We start from the raw sequence: 23,725 nt of genomic DNA, 5'->3' as shown, positions 1-23,725 counted from the left end.
GTTTACGATTTCACCTACCTGTACAGATGATAGGGTTCCACACTGTTACAGTTTACGATTTCACCTACCTATACAGATGCTCGGGTTCCAGACTGTTACAGTTTACGATTTCACCTACCTGTACAGATGATAGGGTTCCTGACTGTTACAGTTTACGATTTCACCTACCTGTACAGATGATAGGGTTCCAGACTGTTACAGTTTACGATTTCACCTACCTGTACAGATGATAGGGTTCCAGACTGTTACAGTTTACGATTTCACCTACCTGTACAGATGATAGGGTTCCAGACTGTTACAGTTTACGATTTCACCTACCTGTACAGATGATAGGGTTCCAGACTGTTACAGTTTACGATTTCACCTACCTGTACAGATGATAGGGTTCCAGACTGTTACAGTTTACGATTTCACCTACCTGTACAGATGATAGGGTTCCAGACTGTTACAGTTTACGATTTCACCTACCTGTACAGATGATAGGGTTCCAGACTGTTACAGTTTACGATTTCACCTACCTGTACAGATGATAGGGTTCCAGACTGTTACAGTTTACGATTTCACCTACCTGTACAGATGATAGGGTTCCAGACTGTTACAGTTTACGATTTCACCTACCTGTACAGATGATAGGGTTCCAGACTGTTACAGTTTACGATTTCACCTACCTGTACAGATGATAGGGTTCCAGACTGTCACAGTTTACGATTTCACCTACCTGTACAGATGATAGGGTTCCAGACTGTCACAGTTTACGATTTCACCTACCTGTACAGATGATAGGGTTCCAGACTGTTACAGTTTACGATTTCACCTACCTGTACAGATGATAGGGTTCCTGTCACAGTTTACTTTCACCTACCTGTACAGATGACAGTGTTTTACGATTTCACCTACCTGTACAGATGATAGGGTTCCAGACTGTTACAGTTTACGATTTCACCTACCTGTACAGATGATAGGGTTCCAGACTGTTACAGTTTACGATTTCACCTACCTGTACAGATGATAGGGTTCCAGACTGTCACAGTTTACGATTTCACCTACCTGTACAGATGATAGGGTTCCAGACTGTCACAGTTTACGATTTCACCTACCTGTACAGATGATAGGGTTCCAGACTGTTACAGTTTACGATTTCACCTACCTGTACAGATGATAGGGTTCCACACTGTCACAGTTTACGATTTCACCTACCTGTACAGATGATAGGGTTCCAGACTGTCACAGTTTACGATTTCACCTACCTGTACAGATGATAGGGTTCCAGACTGTCACAGTTTACGATTTCACCTACCTGTACAGATGCTCGGGTTCCAGACTGTTACAGTTTACGATTTCACCTACCTGTACAGATGATAGGGTTCCAGACTGTCACAGTTTACGATTTCACCTACCTGTACAGATGATAGGGTTCCAGACTGTTACAGTTTACGATTTCACCTACGTGTACAGATGATAGGGTTCCAGACTGTTACAGTTTACGATTTCACCTACCTGTACAGATGCTCGGGTTCCAAACTGGAACAGTTGACTAACTTATCTACTTGTTCATGTGAAAAGGAAGATTATCAATTTTCACTGAACATCTTACCTGCACAGGTAATGAGGTCCCAGACTGTTAAATTGTATTTTGTAGTTGTGACCAAGTAGTGACTGCAAGACTTTTTTCCAAACTCCATAAACCTGTTCAAAGAAGAAAAAAAATTACATAAACCTGTCCTATTATAAACTTTTTCCATTAACCTGTCCAAACAATAAACATTCTCCATAGACCTAGCAAATCAATAGATGTTTTCCATTAACCTGTCCAAACAATAAACATTCTCCATAGACCTAGCAAATCAATAAATGTTTTCCATTAACCTGTCCAAACAATAAACATTCTCCATAGACCTAGCAAATCAATAGATGTTTTCCATTAACCTGTCCAAACAATAAACATTCTCCATAGACCTAGCAAATCAATAAATGTTTTCCATTAACCTGTCCAAACAATAAACATTCGCCATAGACCTAGCAAATCAATAAATGTTTTCCATTAACCTGTCCAAACAATAAACATTCGCCATAGACCTAGCAAATCAATAAATGTTTTCCATTAACCTGTCTAAACAATAAACATTCGCCATAGACCTAGCAAATCAATAAATGTTTTCCATTAACCTGTCCAAACAATAAACATTCGCCATAGACCTAGCAAATCAATAAATGTTTTCCATTAACCTGTCCAAACAATAAACATTCTCCATAGACCTAGCAAATCAATAGATGTTTTCCAAACAATAAAAATTCTATATAAACATGTAAAAACAAGGTATAAAGGTAATTGTTTTGCAATATATCATTTCTTAATGCAATATTTGATATAACATTTGAAGAAAGAATGACTTACTGTATACAGTTTACTGTGAAGGTATTGTAGACCAAGAAAAATCACCATATTCTCAGTTACAACATTTGGTTTAAAAATCACTGATGATAAGAAAGTCTTACTGTATTTGTCCTTGTTGACTGTTAAGTGTTTCCTTCAGTATATTGTTGTCTGGGTCCCACAGCGTGATGTTTGTGTCAAATGCGACTCCAAGCAGAGATCCATCAGCGGTAAAAGCACAGACACCAGCAGGTTGACCGTGGTAAAACCCTACAGACTCACAGCTCCATCTGGTGTTAGCTCCTTCAATATATAAAACAGACTCACAGCTCCATCTGGTGTTAGCCCTAAACTACACATTACAGACTCACAGCTCCATCTGGTGTTAGCCCTAAACTACACATTACAGACTCACAGCTCCATCTGGTGTTGGTCCTAAACTACACATTACAGACTTACATCTCCATCTGGTGTTAGCCCTAAACTACACATTACAGACCCACAGCTCCATCTGGTGTTGGCCCTAAACTACACATTACAGACACACAGCTCCATCTAGTGTTAGCCTTAAATTACACATTACTGACTCACAGCTCCATCTGGTGTTGGCCCTAAACTACACATTACAGACACACAGCTCCATCTAGTGTTAGCCCTAAACTACACATTACAGACTTACAGCTCCACCTGGTGTTAGCCCTAAACTACACATTACAGACTCACAGCTCCACCTGGTGTTAGCCCTAAACTACATATTACAAACTCACAGCTCCATCTGGTGTTAGCCCTAAACTACACATTACAGACTCACAGCTCCACCTGGTGTTAGCCCTAAACTACATATTACAAACTCACAGCTCCATCTGGTGTTAGCCCTAAGTTACACAATGCAGACTCACAGTGCCACCTGGTGTTAGCCCTAAACTACACATTACAGACTCACAGCTCCATCTAGTGTTAGCCCTAAACTACACATTACAGACTCACAGCTCCATCTGGTGTTAGCCCTAAACTACACATTACAAACTCACAGCTCCATCTTGTGTTAGCCCTAAATAACACATTACAGACTTACAGCTCCATCTTGTGTTAGCCCTAAACTACACATTACAGACTCACAGCTCCACCTGGTGTTAGCCCTAAACTACACATTACAGACTCACAGCTCCATCTGGTATTAGCCCTAAGTTACACATTGCAGACTCACAGCGCCACCTGGTTTTAGCCCTAAACTACATATTAACGACTCACAGCTCCATCTGGTGTTCATCCTAAACTATATATGAAACACACCTATTTTGTTTTTGGCTGTGTCACTGCTACTTTCATAATACTCTTACTTCAGTGTTACCTTTCTTTCTTAGATATTTTTTAATTTTTAAACTAAAATAAGATGTTTAAATTTACATTGTTTATTTAAAATAATACAAAACACCTTTATCCCAAACTGGCTATGTAATTTCCCTACAGCTTCCTAGCTTTGAGCTCAAATGTCCTGTTTATCATAAATATTGATTCTCTTTATGGTTAAACAGTTCTAATGCCTACCACACTGAACTTTAATAGTCTTTCAAAACTGATCAAACCGAATCACCGTCCAAATATAAATCAGTCTCATATGATCAATGATAGTGAACTCTTACTGTAGATGTTTGTGTCATCCATGTTGGACCAAATTTTGAATTTGCCATCCAAACTTGTTGTGACCACCATAGGATCTTCATTGATGGTGCCATCAGGGCGGAATCGTAAACACTCGATAACTTTATCATGTGGAACTTCAACTGCAGTGTTCAATGTGTAGCTGAAACAAGACATATTCTTTAAAATCTAGTCATAACTAGAATATATTGTTGTGAAAGAACAGTGAAAATACACATTCCTGTCTGGTCTCTGGCTTAATAATCAACCAGCTCTACCATCTAAACAAAAAAAGTATGCTCTGTCAGCTGAGTGACAGGGACCATATTTAACACTATATACAAGCCACACCAACCCACTCCTATAACACTACTCTCTCGTTTTTCTTGAGATTTTCCTTAATGTCAAACCGAGACTCCTAATACCACAACTCACGGAATTTTATTGAGCGCTAATGTGGAAAAACTGGGAAAATACACTTTCCTGTCCAGTGCCCTGACTAGAAATCAAGCGCGGGTCTCTGGCGTGATTATCGACTGAAGTGACAGAGACTGTATTTAACACTTTACAAGCTACACCAACCTGCTTTTATTACAATGTAATCTTGCCTTGAAAAATAGGTTTTTTTTGAGGCAAATTGAATATGGTATTATTGTCCTAATCACAAAATCATGTTAAAGTCTGTTCAAAATTTAGTAAAAGTTATTTCCTATAGATAGAAGTCCTTCTTAATGTACCTTAAAAGATTGGATCAAGGACACAAGCTTCAATACAAATTTAGAACTTGACAGAATAGAGCAAAAGACTTAATGAAATTGTATCCTACAGTAGTTTCTCAATGTAGGACTCGTCATTAGTGCTTATGGCCTTTACTGTTCAGACCTAAGAGGTCTGTGAGGGAAATCCAAAATGGTTGAAATAATTTCAAAACATGATAGATTGGGAAGTGCATTAAGTCCAGAATTAAATCAATCTTGATGGTTTTTGATATTGTAAAATTTCCAAAGGATGTCAAGTATATGTGTAATCTTAGCTTAGCTGTCACTGAGGATTAACACTTTAAACTTAATATTATCAGGTATGTTGTCCTGTATAAATCCCCCTAGTTACATTCTCAAAGATCTTTAGCAGTGATAGCGAACATTCATTTAACACAAACAGCCTTTCACATACTGCAATCAAGAATTCATAAATCAACTAACTATATTTTAATCATTGTTATCTAAGTTTCTTTTAATTTTTGTTTTCTTTCATCATTTTCAAATTTTCTTATAATAGTTTTCTGTTATCAATTAAAATTTTGTTGTCTTTTTTTTCTCATCATTATCAAATTTCCTTTTAATCATTGCTTTCCTTCATCATATTTAAATTTCCTTTTAATCATTGCTTTCCTTCATCGTATTTAAATTTCCTTTTAATCATTGCTTTCCTTCATCATATTTAAATTTCCTTTTAATCATTGCTTTCCTTCATCTTTTTTAAATTTCCTTTTAATCATTGCTTTCCTTCATCGTATTTAAATTTCCTTTTAATCATTGCTTTCCTTCATCGTATTTAAATTTCCTTTTAATCATTGCTTTCCTTCATCGTATTTAAATTTCCTTTTAATCATTGCTTTCCTTCATCGTATTTAAATTTCCTTTTAATCATTGCTTTCCTTCATCGTATTTAAATTTCCTTTTAATCATTGCTTTCCTTCATCGTATTTAAATTTCCTTTTAATCATTGCTTTCCTTCATCGTATTTAAATTTCCTTTTAATCATTGCTTTCCTTCATCATATTTAAATTTCCTTTTAATCATTGCTTTCCTTCATCATATTTAAATTTCCTTTTAATCATTGCTTTCCTTCATCTTTTTTAAATTTCCATTGCTTTCCTTCATCGTTTTTAAATTTCCTTTTAATCATTGCTTTCCTTCATCGTATTTAAATTTCCTTTTAATCATTGCTTTCCTTCATCGTATTTAAATTTCCTTTTAATCATTGCTTTCCTTCATCGTTTTTAAATTTCCTTTTAATCATTGCTTTCCTTCATCGTATTTAACTTTCCTTTTAATCATTGCTTTCCTTCATCTTTTTTAAATTTCCTTTTAATCATTGCTTTCCTTCATCGTATTTAAATTTCCTTTTAATCATTGCTTTCCTTCATCGTATTTAAATTTCCTTTTAATCATTGCTTTCCTTCATCGTATTTAAATTTCCTTTTAATCATTGCTTTCCTTCATCGTATTTAAATTTCCTTTTAATCATTGCTTTCCTTCATCGTATTTAAATTTCCTTTTAATCATTGCTTTCCTTCATCGTATTTAAATTTCCTTTTAATCATTGCTTTCCTTCATCATATTTAAATTTCCTTTTAATCATTGCTTTCCTTCATCATATTTAAATTTCCTTTTAATCATTGCTTTCCTTCATCTTTTTTAAATTTCCTTTTAATCATTGCTTTCCTTCATCGTTTTTAAATTTCCTTTTAATCATTGCTTTCCTTCATCGTATTTAAATTTCCTTTTAATCATTGCTTTCCTTCATCGTTTTTAAATTTCCTTTTAATCATTGCTTTCCTTCATCGTTTTTAAATTTCCTTTTAATCATTGCTTTCCTTCATCGTATTTAAATTTCCTTTTAATCATTGCTTTCCTTCATCGTATTTAAATTTCCTTTTAATCATTGCTTTCCTTCATCGTATTTAAATTTCCTTTTAATCATTGCTTTCCTTCATCGTATTTAAATTTCCTTTTAATCATTGCTTTCCTTCATCGTTTTTAAATTTCCTTTTAATCATTGCTTTCCTTCATCGTATTTAAATTTCCTTTTAATCATTGCTTTCCTTCATCGTATTTAAATTTCCTATAAATTATTGTTTTTGTTCATTATTTAAGAATTTTAATAATAGATTTTTTATATCAGTTTTAATTATCATTTATTGATCAATATTACATACAAACCTCTGTGTTTCTGTGTTGTACTGCCAAAATTTGAGTCGCATTTCAGGGGTCATGACCCCATTGTTCCAGTACTCCACGGTAACAAGCCATCTCCCTGTACTGTTGAATTCTGCTTTGATGACTTCCGTCACCGTCAATGGACGCTCCATGTTCTCCGATGAAATGTAATTTTGACACACAATATCTAACTAAAAAAAAAAATCCAAGGACCTATCTAAGTAAAGAGACGATATATACATGGGCTGTTTAACATGAACTAGTCATTATTTAGAAATGTTTGTTATTTTTGTGGATGAATATCAGAACATTTTGAAATTTTTGTCTAAATAAATTACAGTAATGATATGTGATACATTTAACAAACCACAGCAGTTCCTATTTTTTGCAAAACTTCAGTGAATTAAACTAACAAAAGGCAATCATTCTATTTATAGTACCATGTGACAGCTAAATTTTGTACATGTCATTTTGCCAACTCAAGGGAAACTCTCAATACAAAACCTGGCAAGCACAGATCACAGAATCAGAGATAAACCCTGACCACATTACAATGATACAGTAAGTGTAAGACCTGATCTTTGTACTAACATTGTACAACTTTGTATGATACAGTGACTGTAAGACCTGATTTTTGTACTAACATTGTACAACTGTGTATGATACAGTGACTGTAAGACCTGATTTTTGTACTAACATTGTACAACTGTGTATGATACAGTGACTGTAAGACCTGATCTTTGTACTTACATTGTACAACTGTGTATGATACAGTGACTGTAAGACCTGATTTTTGTACTAACATTGTACAACTGTGTATGATACAGTAAGTGTAAGACCTGATTTTTGTACTTACATTGTACAACTGTGTATGATACAGTGACTGTAAGACCTGATTTTTGTACTAACATTGTACAACTGTGTATGATACAGTAAGTGTAAGACCTGATTTTTGTACTTACATTGTACAACTGTGTATGATACAGTAAGTGTAAGACCTGATTTTTGTACTTACATTGTACAACTGTGTATGATACAGTAAGTGTAAGACCTGATCTTTGTACTTACATTGTACAACTGTGTATGATACAGTGACTGTAAGACCTGATTTTTGTACTAACATTGTACAACTGTGTATGATACAGTAAGTGTAAGACCTGATTTTTGTACTAACATTGTACAACTTTGTATGATACAGTAAGTGTAAGACTTACATTGTACAACTTTGTATGGTACAGTAAGTGTAAGACCTGATTTTTGTAATAACATTGTACAACTTTGTATGATACAGTAAGTGTAAGACTTACATTGTACAACTGTGTATGATACAGTAAGTGTAAGACCTGATTTTTGTATTTTGTACTAACATTGTACAACTGTGTATGATACAGTAAGTGTAAGACCTGATTTTTGTACTTACATTGTACAACTGTGTATGATACAGTAAGTGTAAGACCTGATTTTTGTACTTACATTGTACAACTGTGTATGATACAGTAAGTGTAAGACCTGATTTTTGTACTTACATTGTACAACTGTGTATGATACAGTAAGTGTAAGACCTGATTTTTGTACTAACATTGTACAACTGTGTATGATACAGTAAGTGTAAGACTTACATTGTACAACTGTGTATGATACAGTAAGTGTAAGACCTGATTTTTGTATTTTGTACTAACATTGTACAACTGTGTATGATACAGTAAGTGTAAGACCTGATTTTTGTACTAACATTGTACAACTGTGTATGATACAGTAAGTGTAAGACTTACATTGTACAACTGTGTATGATACAGTAAGTGTAAGACCTGATTTTTGTATTTTGTACTAACATTATACAACTGTGTATGATACAGTAAGTGTAAGACCTGATTTTTGTACTAACATTGTACAACTGTGTATGATACAGTAAGTGTAAGACACATTGTACAACTGTGTATGATACAGTAAGTGTAAGACCTGATTTTTGTATTTTGTACTAACATTGTACAACTGTGTATGATACAGTAAGTTTAAGACCTGATTTTTGTACTTACATTGTACAACTGTGTATGATACAGTAAGTGTAAGACCTGATTTTTGTACTAACATTGTACAACTGTGTATGATACAGTAAGTGTAAGACCTGATTTTTGTACTAACATTGTACAACTTTGTATGATACAGTAAGTGTAAGACTTACATTGTACAACTGTGTATGATACAGTAAGTGTAAGACCTGATTTTTGTACTAACATTGTACAACTGTGTATGATACAGTAAGTGTAAGACCTGATTTTTGTACTTACATTGTACAACTGTGTATCATTATGGACAGAGTAGAACTGTAGATGTCCTGGTTTGCCATTAAGCACCAGAGCTTTCGACCTGGGGTCAAAGTTCAGTTCAGCTGGATAAAAATGTTGCTGTTTGGTTGACAGTTGGGATTTGGTGAGGCCCTGGTACACTTGGGCCACTGAGAAGCTGCTTGTCAACAGGTGTATCACTGTAAAAGTCACAATTAATAGATAGGATCTGACAGAAGTTTTGTTTCATCTCAAGTGTACCACTAACTGTACAAAGCTTGCCTCACATTGTATTTCATTACAGCATACACTAGTATTAGGATGTCACCAACTGCAATATACTGCACTTTCAACGGAAAACATTCTAATATTTTGAGATTATTTTGCACACAAATAAGTCATATGAATACATCAATTTAAATGCAAAGAAAGACATACTTGTAATTATAGAAGCAAAATTTCTTTTCATTGTTCAATTATATAGGGGTTTACCAATGCCTTTCAACATTTGCACATAAACCTGAACATTAGATTTGACAATGGTAAAATCATTTTCAATTATGAGTAATTTTCCCCAAAATTATGCATTTCAACTCTGAGAAGTAATACCTGATCCCTAAAGAAACCCTGACACCTAATATCAGTATTGTAGTACAAGGAAGCCTCTCGTAACCATAACCTTACTGATGCCAACACCCGGGTGACATAATAAGCTCCCCATCTCTTTAAAAGGCTAGCTAAATTTCAGTTGTTTACAAAATACTGGATGATCTGTGAGTAAACATACCTTTTATTAACCAATCAGATGAGAGTATGACCAGCAGGATAATAGCATAATTCTGAAGACCTTGTATGTTTTAGTATCAAAATCAAGTTTTGACTTTTTGTTAAGTTACCAGCTTTCTCACCCAATTAAAAGGTCCATTACAAACACAAAAAATAGAAATACCCCTGGAGCCCCATAGTTGGACAAACTTCTGATGTACAGTGCAGTATAGAGTTAACTAGCCTGTTTCTTAAGACAGTCTGTACATGAGAAATGCAAAATAAATGTACAAATTGTCTTCTTATATCATAAATGTGAATGTTGAAACTTTGATTAAAATTGTGTAGTCAAGGCAACAGTAAAAGTCACAGAATGTAGCCTGTAGAGCAACAATTTTAAAACTTTAAAAATTTCAATTTAAAGTAACAGTCATTTATAGTACATGCAAGTTTTTAACCTCAGCAGATTGAAACAAGAATTTGTGCAAGAGGTGATGATTCTGAACACTTGTGATAAGTATCATAACAATTAGAAAAGAAATGCAGTGTGTATAGTGTTAATATAAAACTTTAAAAAATTCTGTAAATTTTTATCTATAGCAATTATGGTGTAGCTTTTTAGACGGCAGGTTGAAATGTCTTGCATAGGAGGTGATGTTAGTGAATATGTGTGTAAAGGCTTGTGACAATCCGAAAAAGAATACAGCTCATAGGATGGTGACATGAAAAATTTGATTTGTATTTTTATAGTAACAGTGACCTAGTTTTTAACCAAAGGCGGTTGGAAAACAAACTTGTACAAGAGGTGATTGACATTTGTGAACATGTGTGTGAAGTTCATGACAATAGGATGAGGAATGCAGCTGGAAGAGCAGTGACATTGTTTTGGACACATATAAAATATGTATGTACAGATTGGTAGCATAACAAAGACTGTCTAAGGAGAAGGGCACTGGATAAAATGGTGCAACGAGGCCAGGGTCTGAAGTTGTGGTGTTCTTAGTTAACTAGATAATACAAACTGGATAAAGTGGTGCAATGAGGCCGGGGTCTGAAGTTGTGGTGTTCTTAGTTCACTAGATAATACAAACTGGATAAAGTGGTGCAATGAGGCCGGGGTCTGAAGTTGTGGTGTTCTTAGTTCACTAGATAATACAAACTGGATAAAGTGGTGCAATGAGGCCGGGGTCTGAAGTTGTGGTTTCTTAGTTAACTAGATAATACAAACTGGATAAAGTGGTGCAATGAGGCCGGGGTCTGAAGTTGTGGTGTTCTTAGTTCACTAGATAATACAAACCATTGTCTTGGTGACTTGTGGCATAGTAAAGATTGTCCGGGGACACAGCAACATGACATAGTGGTGCTCCAAGGCGGGGTCTGAAGTTACGGTACTCTGAGTTGTACTGCCATTTGACTAAAACACACTCATGTCCACCACTGAGGAGGTAAGCACCTAGACCAAGGAACAATTCAGAACTGGTTGTAGTATTCATGTTGTTATATTTGTAAACAATATGTCTAGTCAGTAATCAATAGTTTATACCATCACAGTGATTCATCGGAAAATTTTGATATTGAAACAAAAAGATAAGAGAGTTAAGTAAAAACATAATTTTAAGACAACAAATTGAGAGGAAAGATACAATGTAATGAGATTGACATGTCTGTGTTTATAATAAAATTGAAATATATCTCCCATTTCACATTTTGTTGTTTTGTCAATTTTGTCTTACCTTCTGTTGTGAATGCAAGATCCAGTACAGGAAGGGCATGCCAGTGGAGAGTTGTCTTGACTACATGGCTAGGGTCACCAAGGAAATTCCACCTATTAACAACATATTAAGGATATGCAAAACACAATATCTCTCAGGTTTCCAAGGAAATTTAACCTAAAAACAAGGTATCAAAAATACACAAACACAATATCACTTTGGTCTCCAAGGAAACTCTTCTTAAAACAACAACACAATACACAAAACAATATCACTTTGGTCTCCAAGGAAACTTCACCTTAAAACAACATCTTAACACACAAAACACAATATCACTTTGGTCTCCAAGGAAACTCCACCTTATCACACTGTAAGAACTTTACTTCTTTATAGTGAATAAATACTTATGAAACCATGGATTTCTGCAAGGTGCTCTTCTGATTACTGGAGACTTCTCAACATGGTTTTATGTTAAAGATTTTGTCATTATACCCCTTTCTGTTGAGAAATAGCAGTGGTAACAAAATTTTTAATATGGTGGCCATAGCAGCCATCTTGAATGTGGCAAATATCTACATCACACAACATATTAGAGGAAGTCCTGTTTTGGACCTTTATTTATGGAAAGGTAGCAGAAACAAGATTTTCTAGATAGGTTCCACCCTGAATGCAACAAATTCCTCTTTTCAGAACCATTTGTGAACTACAGCAACTCGTTAGTGGCAGTCATGTCTAAACACAATATTCCTTCAGGCAGCTATTAAATATTCAGGTTGGTGACAATCTAAATTGTGGAATTGGCTGTTAATTGGATGCAAAAACATCAATAAATCAAATAAACCCAGCCAATAATCAGTTAGGACCATCTATGGCCCATAGACAACACATTCGTGGAAATTCTGTCTTCACCTCCAATTCAGAAGCAGTAGCAAGATTTCAAGATGGCGTCCATCTTAATCGTGGGATGAGCCTAAATTCATTCAGGACCATTTTTGGCCCACAGACAACACATTTGTGGAAATTCTATTTCAATATGGTATTTTAATCAGGAGAGGTATCAATAGGTTTTTCAAAATGACGGGCATAAATTTTTAATATGACACAGCTTCAAATTTCTTAAAGAACCAGCTAGGGACAAAACACTAATCACTAGTGGAGATTGTGTTTCTGTTTCATCATCTACTTAAGAGAGGCAGCGATAAGAAGATTTTGTTTAAAACTGGCAGACACTGGTTGCTGGACATGAACAAGATATTTGATACACCACATACCATAGGATTATCTTGCCACTCTTAGCTCCTGTGGCAATACAGTAGTCCACAGGATGACAGGCCACACACGTAAGTTCAGGATAGGGAAACCTGGAAACCAGACACCAAATGAAGTGTTAATATACCTATTTATTAGGACCGGCTTACAGCAGGACTGTTTACTCGTTGTTGAGCTGCGATAGTCCAAATGATTGATTGACACTCAATGAGTAAGTTCCAAGTTATCTATGTAATGATTTTCTATACATTGAGCGAGAGTGTGATAAACTTGTCTGTGAGTGTGTTAAACTTGTCTGTGAGTGTGTGTTAAACTTGTCTGTGAGTGTGTGTGTTAAACTTGTCTGTGAGTGTGTGTTAAACTTGTCTGTGAGTGTGTTAAACATGTCTGTGAGTGTGTGTGTTAAACTTGTCTGTGAGTGTGTGTGTTAAACTTGTCTGTGAGTGTGTGTGTTAAACTTGTCTGTGAGTATGTGTTAAACTTGTCTGTGAGTGTGTGCTAAACTTGTCTGTGAGTATGTGTTAAACTTGTCTGTGAGTGTGTGTTAAACTTGTCTGTGAGAGTGTGTTAAACTTGTCTGTGAGTATGTGTTAAACTTGTCTGTGAGTGTGTGTGTTAAACCTGTCTGCAAGTGTGTGTTAAACTTGTCTGTGAGCGTGTGTGTTAAACTTGTCTGTGAGTGTGTGTGTTAAACTTGTCTGTGAGTGTGTTAAACTTGTCTGGGAGTGTGTTAAACTTGTCTGTGAGTGTGTGTGTTAAACCTGTCTGCGAGTGTGTGATAAACATGTCTGTGAGTGTGTGTGTTAAACTTGTCTGGGAGAGAGTGTTAAACTTGTCTGGGAGAGTGTGTTAAACTTGTCTGGGAGAGTGTGTCAAACTTGTCTGTGAGTGTGTGTGTTAAACTTGTCTGTGAGTGTGTGATGTACATGTCTGTGAGTGTGTGTGATGAACATGTCTGTGAGTGTGTGTTACACATGTCTGTGAGTGTGTGTTAAACTTGTCTGTGAGTGTGTGATGTACATGTCTGTGAGTGTGTGATAAACATGTTTGTGAGTGTGTGATTTACATGTCTGTGAGTGTGTTAAACTTGTCTGTGAGTGTGTGTGTTAAACTTGTCTGTGAGTGTGTGATGAAGATGTCTGTGAGTGTGTGATGAACATGTCTGTGAGTGTGTGATAAACATGTCTGTGAGTGTGTGTGTTAAACTTGTCTGGGAGAGAGTGTTAAACTTGTCTGGGAGAGTGTGTTAAACTTGTCTGGGAGAGTGTGTCAAACTTGTCTGTGAGTGTGTGTGATAAACATGTCTGTGAGTGTGTGTGTTAAACTTGTCTGTGAGTGTGTGATGTACATGTCTGTGAGTGTGTGTGATGAACATGTCTGTGAGTGTGTGTTACACATGTCTGTGAGTGTGTGATAAACATGTCTGTAAGTGTGTGATAAACTTGTCTGTAAGTGTGTGATAAACATGTCTGTGAGTATGTGATAAACATGTCTGTGAGTATGTGATAAACATGTCTGTGAGTGTGTGTTACACATGTCTGTGAGTGTGTGATAAACATGTCTGTGAGTGTGTGTTACACATGTCTGTGAGTGTGTGATAAACATGTCTGTAAGTGTGTGATAAACATGTCTGTGAGTGTGTGATAAACATGTCTGTGAGTGTGTGATGAACATGTCTGTGAATGTGTGATGAACATGTCTGTGTATGTGATAAACATGTCTGTGAGTGTGATGAAGATGTCTGTGAGTATGTGATAAACATGTCTGTGAGTATGTGATAAACATGTCTGTGAGTGTGTGTTACACATGTCTGTGAGTGTGTGATAAACATGTCTGTAAGTGTGTGATAAACATGTCTGTAAGTGTGTGATAAACATGTCTGTGAGTATGTGATAAACATGTCTGTGAGTGTGTGATGAAGATGTCTGTGAGTATGTGATGAACATGTCTGTGAGTATGTGATAAACTTGTCTGTGAGTAATGTTCCTATTTAAATTTAGATTTACCTACTTTTTAGTTTTTGATGATTTTGATGTTTTTAATTTGATGTACAGGGTACTGCCATTAACTGCTGCGACAAATTTCCCCTGAAAGTAAATTTTATGAAGCAGTAAGTTATCACAGCTACGGTTAAATCATTAAACAAGAGAACTATATCATATACATAAACAATCTCAAATTTTAAAAGATGATTGGAAATTCTTCCTTTTACATAAGACAGCAGAAATAATAATACAAGTTAATTTGGGTATAAACAAAGGCTGCCAGCAAATATAGACAAAAAACCTACCTCATTACAGACAGCTACCTTATTACTGACAGCTGATATAGACAAAACACCTACCTTATCACTGACAGCTACCTTATCACTGACAGCTAATATAGACAAAACACCTACCTAATCACTGACAGTTAATATAGACAAAACACCTACCTTATCACTGACAGCTACCTTATCACTGACAGCTAATATAGACAAAACACCTACCTAATCACTGACAGTTAATATAGACAAAACACCTACCTTATCACTGACAGCTACCTTATCACTGACAGCTAATATAGACAAAACACCTACCTAATCACTGACAGTTAATATAGACAAAACACCTACCTTATCACTGACAGCTACCTCATCACTGACAGCTAATATAGACAAAACACCTACCTTATTACTGACAGCTAATATAGACAAAACACCTACCTTATTACTGACAGCTAATATAGACAAAACACCTACCTTATTACTGACAGTTAATATAGACAAAACACCTACCTCATTACTGACAGCTACCTTATCACTGACAGCTAATATAGACAAAACACCTACCTCATTACTGACAGCTACCTTATCACTGACAGCTAATATAGACAAAACACCTACCTAATCACTGACAGTTAATATAGACAAAACACCTACCTCATTACTGACAGCTACCTTATCACTGACATCTTATACAGACAAAACACCTACCTAATCACTGACAGCTAATATAGACAAAACACCTACCTCATCACTGACAGCTAATATAGACAAAACACCTACCTTATCACTGACAGCTAATATAGACAAAACACCTACCTCATTACTGACAGCTAATATAGACAAAACACCTACCTCATTACTGACAGCTAATATAGACAAAACACCTACCTCATTACTGACAGTTAATATAGACAAAACACCTACCTCATTACTGACAGCTACCTCATCACTGACAGCTAATATAGACAAAACACCTACCTCATTACTGACAGCTAATATAGACAAAACACCTACCTAATCACTGACAGTTAATATAGACAAAACACCTACCTAATCACTGACAGTTAATATAGACAAAACACCTACCTCATTACTGACAGCTAATATAGACAAAACACCTACCTCATTACTGACAGCTAATATAGACAAAACACCTACCTCATTACTGACAGCTACCTTGTCACTGACAGCTAATATAGACAAAACACCTACCTAATCACTGACAGCTAATATAGACAAAACACCTACCTCATTACTGACAGCTACCTAATCACTGACAGCTAATATAGACAAAACACCTACCTCATCACTGACAGCTAATATAGACAAAACACCTACCTCATTACTGACAGTTAATATAGACAAAACACCTACCTCATTATTGACAGCTAATATAGACAAAACACCTACCTCATTACTGACAGCTACCTTATCACTGACAGTTAATATAGACAAAACACCTACCTCATTACTGACAGCTAATATAGACAAAACACCTACCTCATTACTGACAGCTACCTTATCACTGACAGCTAATATAGACAAAACACCTACCTCATCACTGACAGCTAAATATAGACAAAACACCTACCTCATTACTGACAGCTAATATAGACAAAACACCTACCTCATTACTGACAGCTACCTTATCACTGACAGCTAATATAGACAAAACACCTACCTCATTACTGACAGCTAATATAGACAAAACACCTACCTCATTACTGACAGCTACCTAATCACTGACAGCTAATATAGACAAAACACCTACCTCATTACTGACAGCTACCTCATCACTGACAGCTAATATAGACAAAACACCTACCTCATTACTGACAGCTACCTTATCACTGACAGCTAATATAGACAAAACACCTACCTCATCACTGACAGCTAATATAGACAAAACACCTACCTAATCACTGACAGCTACCTTATCACTGACAGCTAATATAGACAAAACACCTACCTTATTACTGACAGCTAATATAGACAAAACACCTACCTCATTACTGACAGCTACCTTATCACTGACAGCTAATATAGACAAAACACCTACCATATCACTGACAGCTAATATAGACAAAACACCTACCTCATTACTGACAGCTACCTTATCACTGACAGCTAATATAGACAAAACACCTACCTCATTACTGACAGCTACCTTATCACTGACAGCTAATATAGACAAAACACCTACCTCATCACTGACAGCTAATATAGACAAAACACCTACCTTATCACTGACAGCTACCTCCTCACTGACAGCTAATATAGACAAAACACCTACCTCATTACTGACAGCTAATATAGACAAAACACCTACCTTATCACTGACAGCTACCTCCTCACTGACAGCTAAATATAGACAAAACACCTACCTCATCACTGACAGCTAATATAGACAAAACACCTACCTTATCACTGACAGCTAATATAGACCAAACACCTACCTCATTACTGACAGCTAATATAGTCAAAACACCTACCTTGATTATCTGACCTACCTCATCACTGACAGCTAATATAGACAAAACACCTACCTCAATCACTGACAGCTAATATAGACAAAACACCTACCTCATCTGACAGTTAATATAGACAAAACACCTACCTCATTACTGACAGCTACCTTATCACTGACAGCTAATATAGACAAAACACCTACCTCATCACTGACAGCTAATATAGACAAAACACCTACCTCATCACTGACAGCTAATATAGACAAAACACCTACCTCATTATTGACAGCTAATATAGACAAAACACCTACCTCATTACTGACAGCTACTATAGACAAAACACCTACCTCATTGACACTGACAGCTAATAATATAGACAAAACACCTACCTCATTACTGACAGCTACCTTATCACTGACAGCTAATATAGACAAAACACCTACCTCATTACTGACAGCTAATATAGACAAAACACCTACCTCATTACTGACAGCTAATATAGACAAAACACCTACCTCATTACTGACAGCTAATATAGACAAAACACCTACCTCATTACTGACAGCTAATATAGACAAAACACCTACCTCATTACTGAAAGTTAATATAGACAAAACACCTACCTCATTACTGACAGCTAAATATAGACAAAACACCTACCTCATTACTGACAGCTAATATAGACAAAACACCTACCTCATTACTGACAGCTACCTTATCACTGACAGCTTATACAGACAAAACACCTACCTCATCACTGACAGCTAATATAGACAAAACACCTACCTCTTTTCCGAAATGTTAATTTAGTTAATACTTGTTCCTCATTTCTGACAGCTAATATAGACAAAACAGCTACCTTATCACTGACAGCTAATATAGACAAAACACCTACCATATCACTGACAGTTAATGTAGACAAAACACCTACCTCATTACTGACAGCTACCTTATCACTGACATCTTATACAGACAAAACACCTACCTCATCACTGACAGCTAATATAGACAAAACACCTACCTTATCACTGACAGCTACCTTATCACTGACAGCTAATATAGACAAAACACCTACCTTATCACTGACAGCTACCTCCTCACTGACAGCTAATATAGACAAAACACCTACCTCATTACTGACAGCTACCTTATCACTGACAGCTAATATAGACAAAACACCTACCTCATCACTGACAGCTAATATAGACAAAACACCTACCTCATCACTGACAGCTAAATATAGACAAAACACCTACCTTATCACTGACAGCTAATATAGACAAAACACCTACCTCATTACTGACAGCTAATATAGACAAAACACCTACCTAATCACTGACAGCTAATATAGACAAAACACCTACCTCATCACTGACAGCTACCTCATCACTGACAGCTAATATAGACAAAACACCTACCTCATTACTGACAGCTAATATAGACAAAACACCTACCTAATCACTGACAGCTAATATAGACAAAACACCTACCTCATTACTGACAGCTACCTTGTCACTGACAGCTAATATAGACAAAACACCTACCTCATTACTGACAGCTAATATAGACAAAACACCTACCTCATTACTGACAGCTAATATAGACAAAACACCTACCTCATTACTGACAGCTAATATAGACAAAACACCTACCTCATTACTGACAGCTACCTTATCACTGACAGCTAATATAGACAAAACACCTACCTCATTACTGACAGCTAATATAGACAAAACACCTACCTCATTACTGACAGCTACCTAATCACTGACAGCTAATATAGACAAAACACCTACCTCATTACTGACAGCTACCTTGTCACTGACAGCTAATATAGACAAAACACCTACCTCATTACTGACAGCTAATATAGACAAAACACCTACCTCATTACTGACAGCTAATATAGACAAAACACCTACCTCATTACTGACAGCTAATATAGACAAAACACCTACCTCATTACTGACAGCTACCTTGTCACTGACAGCTAATATAGACAAAACACCTACCTTATTACTGACAGCTAATATAGGCAAAACACCTACCTTATCACTGACAGCTATCTCCTCACTGACAGCTAATATAGACAAAACACCTACCTCATTACTGACAGCTAATATAGACAAAACACCTACCTCATTACTGACAGCTACCTTGTCACTGACAGCTAATATGGACAAAACACCTACCTCATTACTGACAGCTAATATAGACAAAACACCTACCTCATTACTGACAGCTAATATAGACAAAACACCTACCTCATTACTGACAGCTAATATAGACAAAACACCTACCTCATTACTGACAGCTAATATAGACAAAACACCTACCTCATTACTGACAGCTACCTTGTCACTGACAGCTAATATAGACAAAACACCTACCTCATTACTGACAGCTACCTAATCACTGACAGCTAATATAGACAAAACACCTACCTCATTACTGACAGCTAATATAGACAAAACACCTACCTCATTACTGACAGCTACCTTGTTACTGACAGCTAATATAGACAAGCTTAAACATCTGCTTACTGGCTATGTTCACTATTGAGCTCTTCCCTCCACCCCCTCTTGGATCAGATGATACTCAAAATATGTCTACGTGACTCATCTTACAGCAGATGGCCAAGCACTGAGGATCATTGAATACCTGAGATTTGATTGAATGACTCATTCTCACTTTACAGCCAATGGTTGAACACTGAGGATCAGGAGGATGCGTGGCTCTCCTTACAGTAGATGGCTGAGAACTGAGGATTGGACGATATCTGAAATATATGTCTACATGACTCACCTTACATCCAATGGCTGAGCACCGGGGGTCAGAGGATATCCGAGGTATGTCTGTTACAGATGTGACAGATTCATCCTTAGTTGATGTCAACAAGTTAGAATGGACTAAATCATCTGTAAGAGCAAACGAGACAAAAAATATTTACAGAATACTCATAGATGGTATCAATGATAATCTCCGATCGCACTTAGTACAGTCATTGGATTATCAATGATGTCACAACTGCAGTATCCATTGTGTCACAATTGTAACTATGTGAAACCTCTGAAGATACTTATGTTTTGCTTATCTCTGTATTTCTTCTATATCTACTGGACACTATGATTTTAACATAATTCAAATAAACAGATATATTATTCAATGTATTTGACAAGAAGCTAATTTTACATATTTTGACATTTGACAGTTAAAGAATTTTCACAGAAAATCAGGAAGTATTTTGTTTGAATCTGTTAGACTGTCACCCTGACAGAAATGTATCTTGATAGGAAAACTTGTTCATTCTTTAGACATTGCTGAAACACTTTGATCTTCCTGACAGAAATGAATTGTGTTTACATGATTTTCCTCTTTTCTGCAGGACTTGTAAATGGTCCTGGTGTCCAGGTCGTATCCAGATCCCATGTAGAGGACCCTGTAATCTTATCCTCTGTAAAACAGACAACAAACACTGGTCATATCAGGTAATGATCATCTCAACATTTTATATTTAAACATTTCAACAACATTTCATCAGTAATATGTACAAAATAGTAATAGAATTCTCATTTTCTTAATAAGAAATGCTGTTTTATAAGTTGAACACTTTATATATACTTTACTGCAGGAGGTTATAGCAACTTCATTTATGAAAAGCTATTTCTTTATCTATTGTGTGTCCATTTGTATGAAAGTTGAGACAGAAAGTAGTTTATAGAAAAAAAGTTTTCCTTGATATTTTTTCCACATTCCAGGTGCATTATTTACCTGACAAAAGCTGTGTATACTCTATATACTCTGATAGAAAAGAACTAGTGTCTTCAGCATAACTTGGTACTTTCATATAAATAATGTTTATAAAGACAAACCAATAAACAGTATTATTGACTAAATGGTTTGTGCAGTCTTCAGAGACAAAGAAAACTTACTTTTAGCAATACACAATCAGCATAGTCCCAAAATATCACTGTTTGATCCAGAGAGCAGGATAATAACTGAAACAGTGTAAAGAAAATTCTGATGACAAGAATCAATCACAACTCCTGATATTCATAGCTGTATGAACAACACACTCATCAGCTAATGATGAAATTTCAGCTATAGATTTGTATAAGGATTTACAGTAATACTTGTAAATTATACCAGAAATAGTGCAGCATCAACAGTCAGTTCAGTGATTTTTGAGACTCTAATATCTTAACTCATGCTTTTTCTATCAGACTTTGGGAAGCCACCATTTCTATTTTATTACTGGACTCATTCAAGTTTTGGAACTGGTGCTCTGGACTCACCAGAGCTACGTGTTCTGGTACTTAACAATAATATACACTCTTATTATTGATGGCAAGCAAATATCAAAAGAATGAAGAACAAATGGATGTGTCAGTATTGGGTCTTCACGCAGAGTGATATAAAGAAAGTGACTTTGAAGTGTGAAGAAAAACAAGTAACTATCTATTGAAAATCAGTCCACTGATTACCTGAAGCTTGTTCTGGGAGTTGATCACCAGTCCTGTAGTTGTACTTGTGTGGCCTCTTAGATCGTGTACACATTCTCCACTTATGGTACTGTAAACCTTCACTAATGCCTCAGCACAGCAGAACAGGAATCTGGACATTGGAGCAAATTTTATATTAAAACATACAAGCAAGTCCCTACATGAGCATCAGACTAGTAAGCCAGAAGTCCTAGGTTCAAATTGTAGAGGAGACACTGAATTAAATATTGACATCTGTTACATTGGCGACCATGTAGGGACTCGGGAATAAAAGTAAGCATTGTCCCACAGACATTGCTGTAACACCTGTAAACTTGAAGGTGAGTTATTTCCTAGAGGGAGAATATGTAACCCTGGTAAATACTAGCTGCAATATACCACATAGCTTAGGAGAACTTCTACTAGTCATCAGACTAGTAAGCCAGGGGTCCAGAGTTCGAATCCTAGCAGAGGCATAGAAATAAATAATAACCTCTATTACATTATAAAGCATACAGATCTTCAACAGGTCCGTTACAATAGACCTATAATAGCTGTATCAACCTATGTCAAATAGCATTTTTATAAGGTATATATCCAGAATATCTCAGGCCTTTGTGGCTACATAGGATGATTGTACTAGACCTGAACGTAAGTAAATATGATATATATATATATATATATATAAATGCGACACCAGAACATTTGATTAACCCAAACCACATGCACCAGCTTGCATATTGTATGTAACTGGGTAATTATAATATGGTGTAGGTTGTGTTTACTTATATTGCACAACACCTCTTTAATATATAAACAAATGATAATTATGATAAGACTGGTACAAGTGCGTGTGGTCAAAACGAAACCAAAACGGTACGTGGCGTTGTTGTCTGATATATCAGTGTCAAATGATTGTGAATTATATCTTTAGAAAATATGTGTAGCTTACTTTGAGTCATGTGAAAACAGCGGCTTTGAATGGACCAGATTTGCGCCAGCACGCACAGAAGCAACAATATTCTTCTCGTCCACGTTTTCTGTAGACGCAGACATCTTGGAAAGTGACGTCATAACCAAAGGCAATGATAATTTCTGAATTTCTGGAAACCGGCGAAGAAATCCGGAAACAACCATGCTTTAGAATACTGAACTCGAGATCAGAGAACATGATATTTTGTGATATTTTGTTATCAGTATATTTTTACTATGCTATTTCTTTTTTTAAAAAGTATTGATGTTATCAGTTGTGAACTTATTATTTATTTTCTGTGTAATATCCTGCAGAGACGTATATATCGTGTTATATCTGTCTTGGTATCCTGTATATCAAAACACAATTCCTTTGTTGCCATGATAACGCAGTATACTAAAAACCATATGTCATCAATTCAAGACGTATTAACTTTTTAAGCTAATCTGAAATTATATATGTGAATAAATTAACCAGTCCTCTGGTTGTTTATGCCTTTGCAGCTCTGTCATATGAGGACAATGTTTTAGTTTGCTTGCATGTTTTAGA

At 35.9% G+C, this 23,725-nt stretch overlaps 1 protein-coding gene across 1 annotated transcript in view; it reads right to left on the bottom strand.

Moving 5' to 3' along the window:
* Window positions 1-23,259, bottom strand: part of LOC132559731 (WD repeat-containing protein 75-like) — a 28,724-nt gene extending 5,465 nt beyond the window's left edge. The window contains exons 1-14 of the mRNA XM_060224357.1: window positions 23,156-23,259; window positions 22,207-22,336; window positions 21,655-21,720; window positions 21,086-21,176; window positions 20,528-20,640; window positions 14,999-15,075; window positions 12,991-13,080; window positions 11,741-11,832; window positions 11,305-11,460; window positions 9,246-9,442; window positions 6,961-7,148; window positions 4,018-4,178; window positions 2,497-2,677; window positions 1,595-1,686 (exon numbers count right to left, since the gene is read on the bottom strand). Coding sequence (XP_060080340.1) covers window positions 1,595-1,686; window positions 2,497-2,677; window positions 4,018-4,178; window positions 6,961-7,148; window positions 9,246-9,442; window positions 11,305-11,460; window positions 11,741-11,832; window positions 12,991-13,080; window positions 14,999-15,075; window positions 20,528-20,640; window positions 21,086-21,176; window positions 21,655-21,720; window positions 22,207-22,336; window positions 23,156-23,259 — 1,738 coding nt within the window. The remainder of the gene's footprint in view (window positions 1-1,594; window positions 1,687-2,496; window positions 2,678-4,017; window positions 4,179-6,960; window positions 7,149-9,245; window positions 9,443-11,304; window positions 11,461-11,740; window positions 11,833-12,990; window positions 13,081-14,998; window positions 15,076-20,527; window positions 20,641-21,085; window positions 21,177-21,654; window positions 21,721-22,206; window positions 22,337-23,155) is intronic.
* Window positions 23,260-23,725: the final 466 nt, after the last annotated feature.

Source organism: Ylistrum balloti, unplaced genomic scaffold, assembly GCF_031769215.1.
Source record: "Ylistrum balloti isolate Yb309-2 unplaced genomic scaffold, AGI_CSIRO_Ybal_v1 Utg370960, whole genome shotgun sequence".
Taxonomy (NCBI): Eukaryota; Metazoa; Mollusca; class Bivalvia; order Pectinida; family Pectinidae; genus Ylistrum; species Ylistrum balloti.
This window is presented reverse-complemented; position numbering and strand designations above follow the sequence as displayed.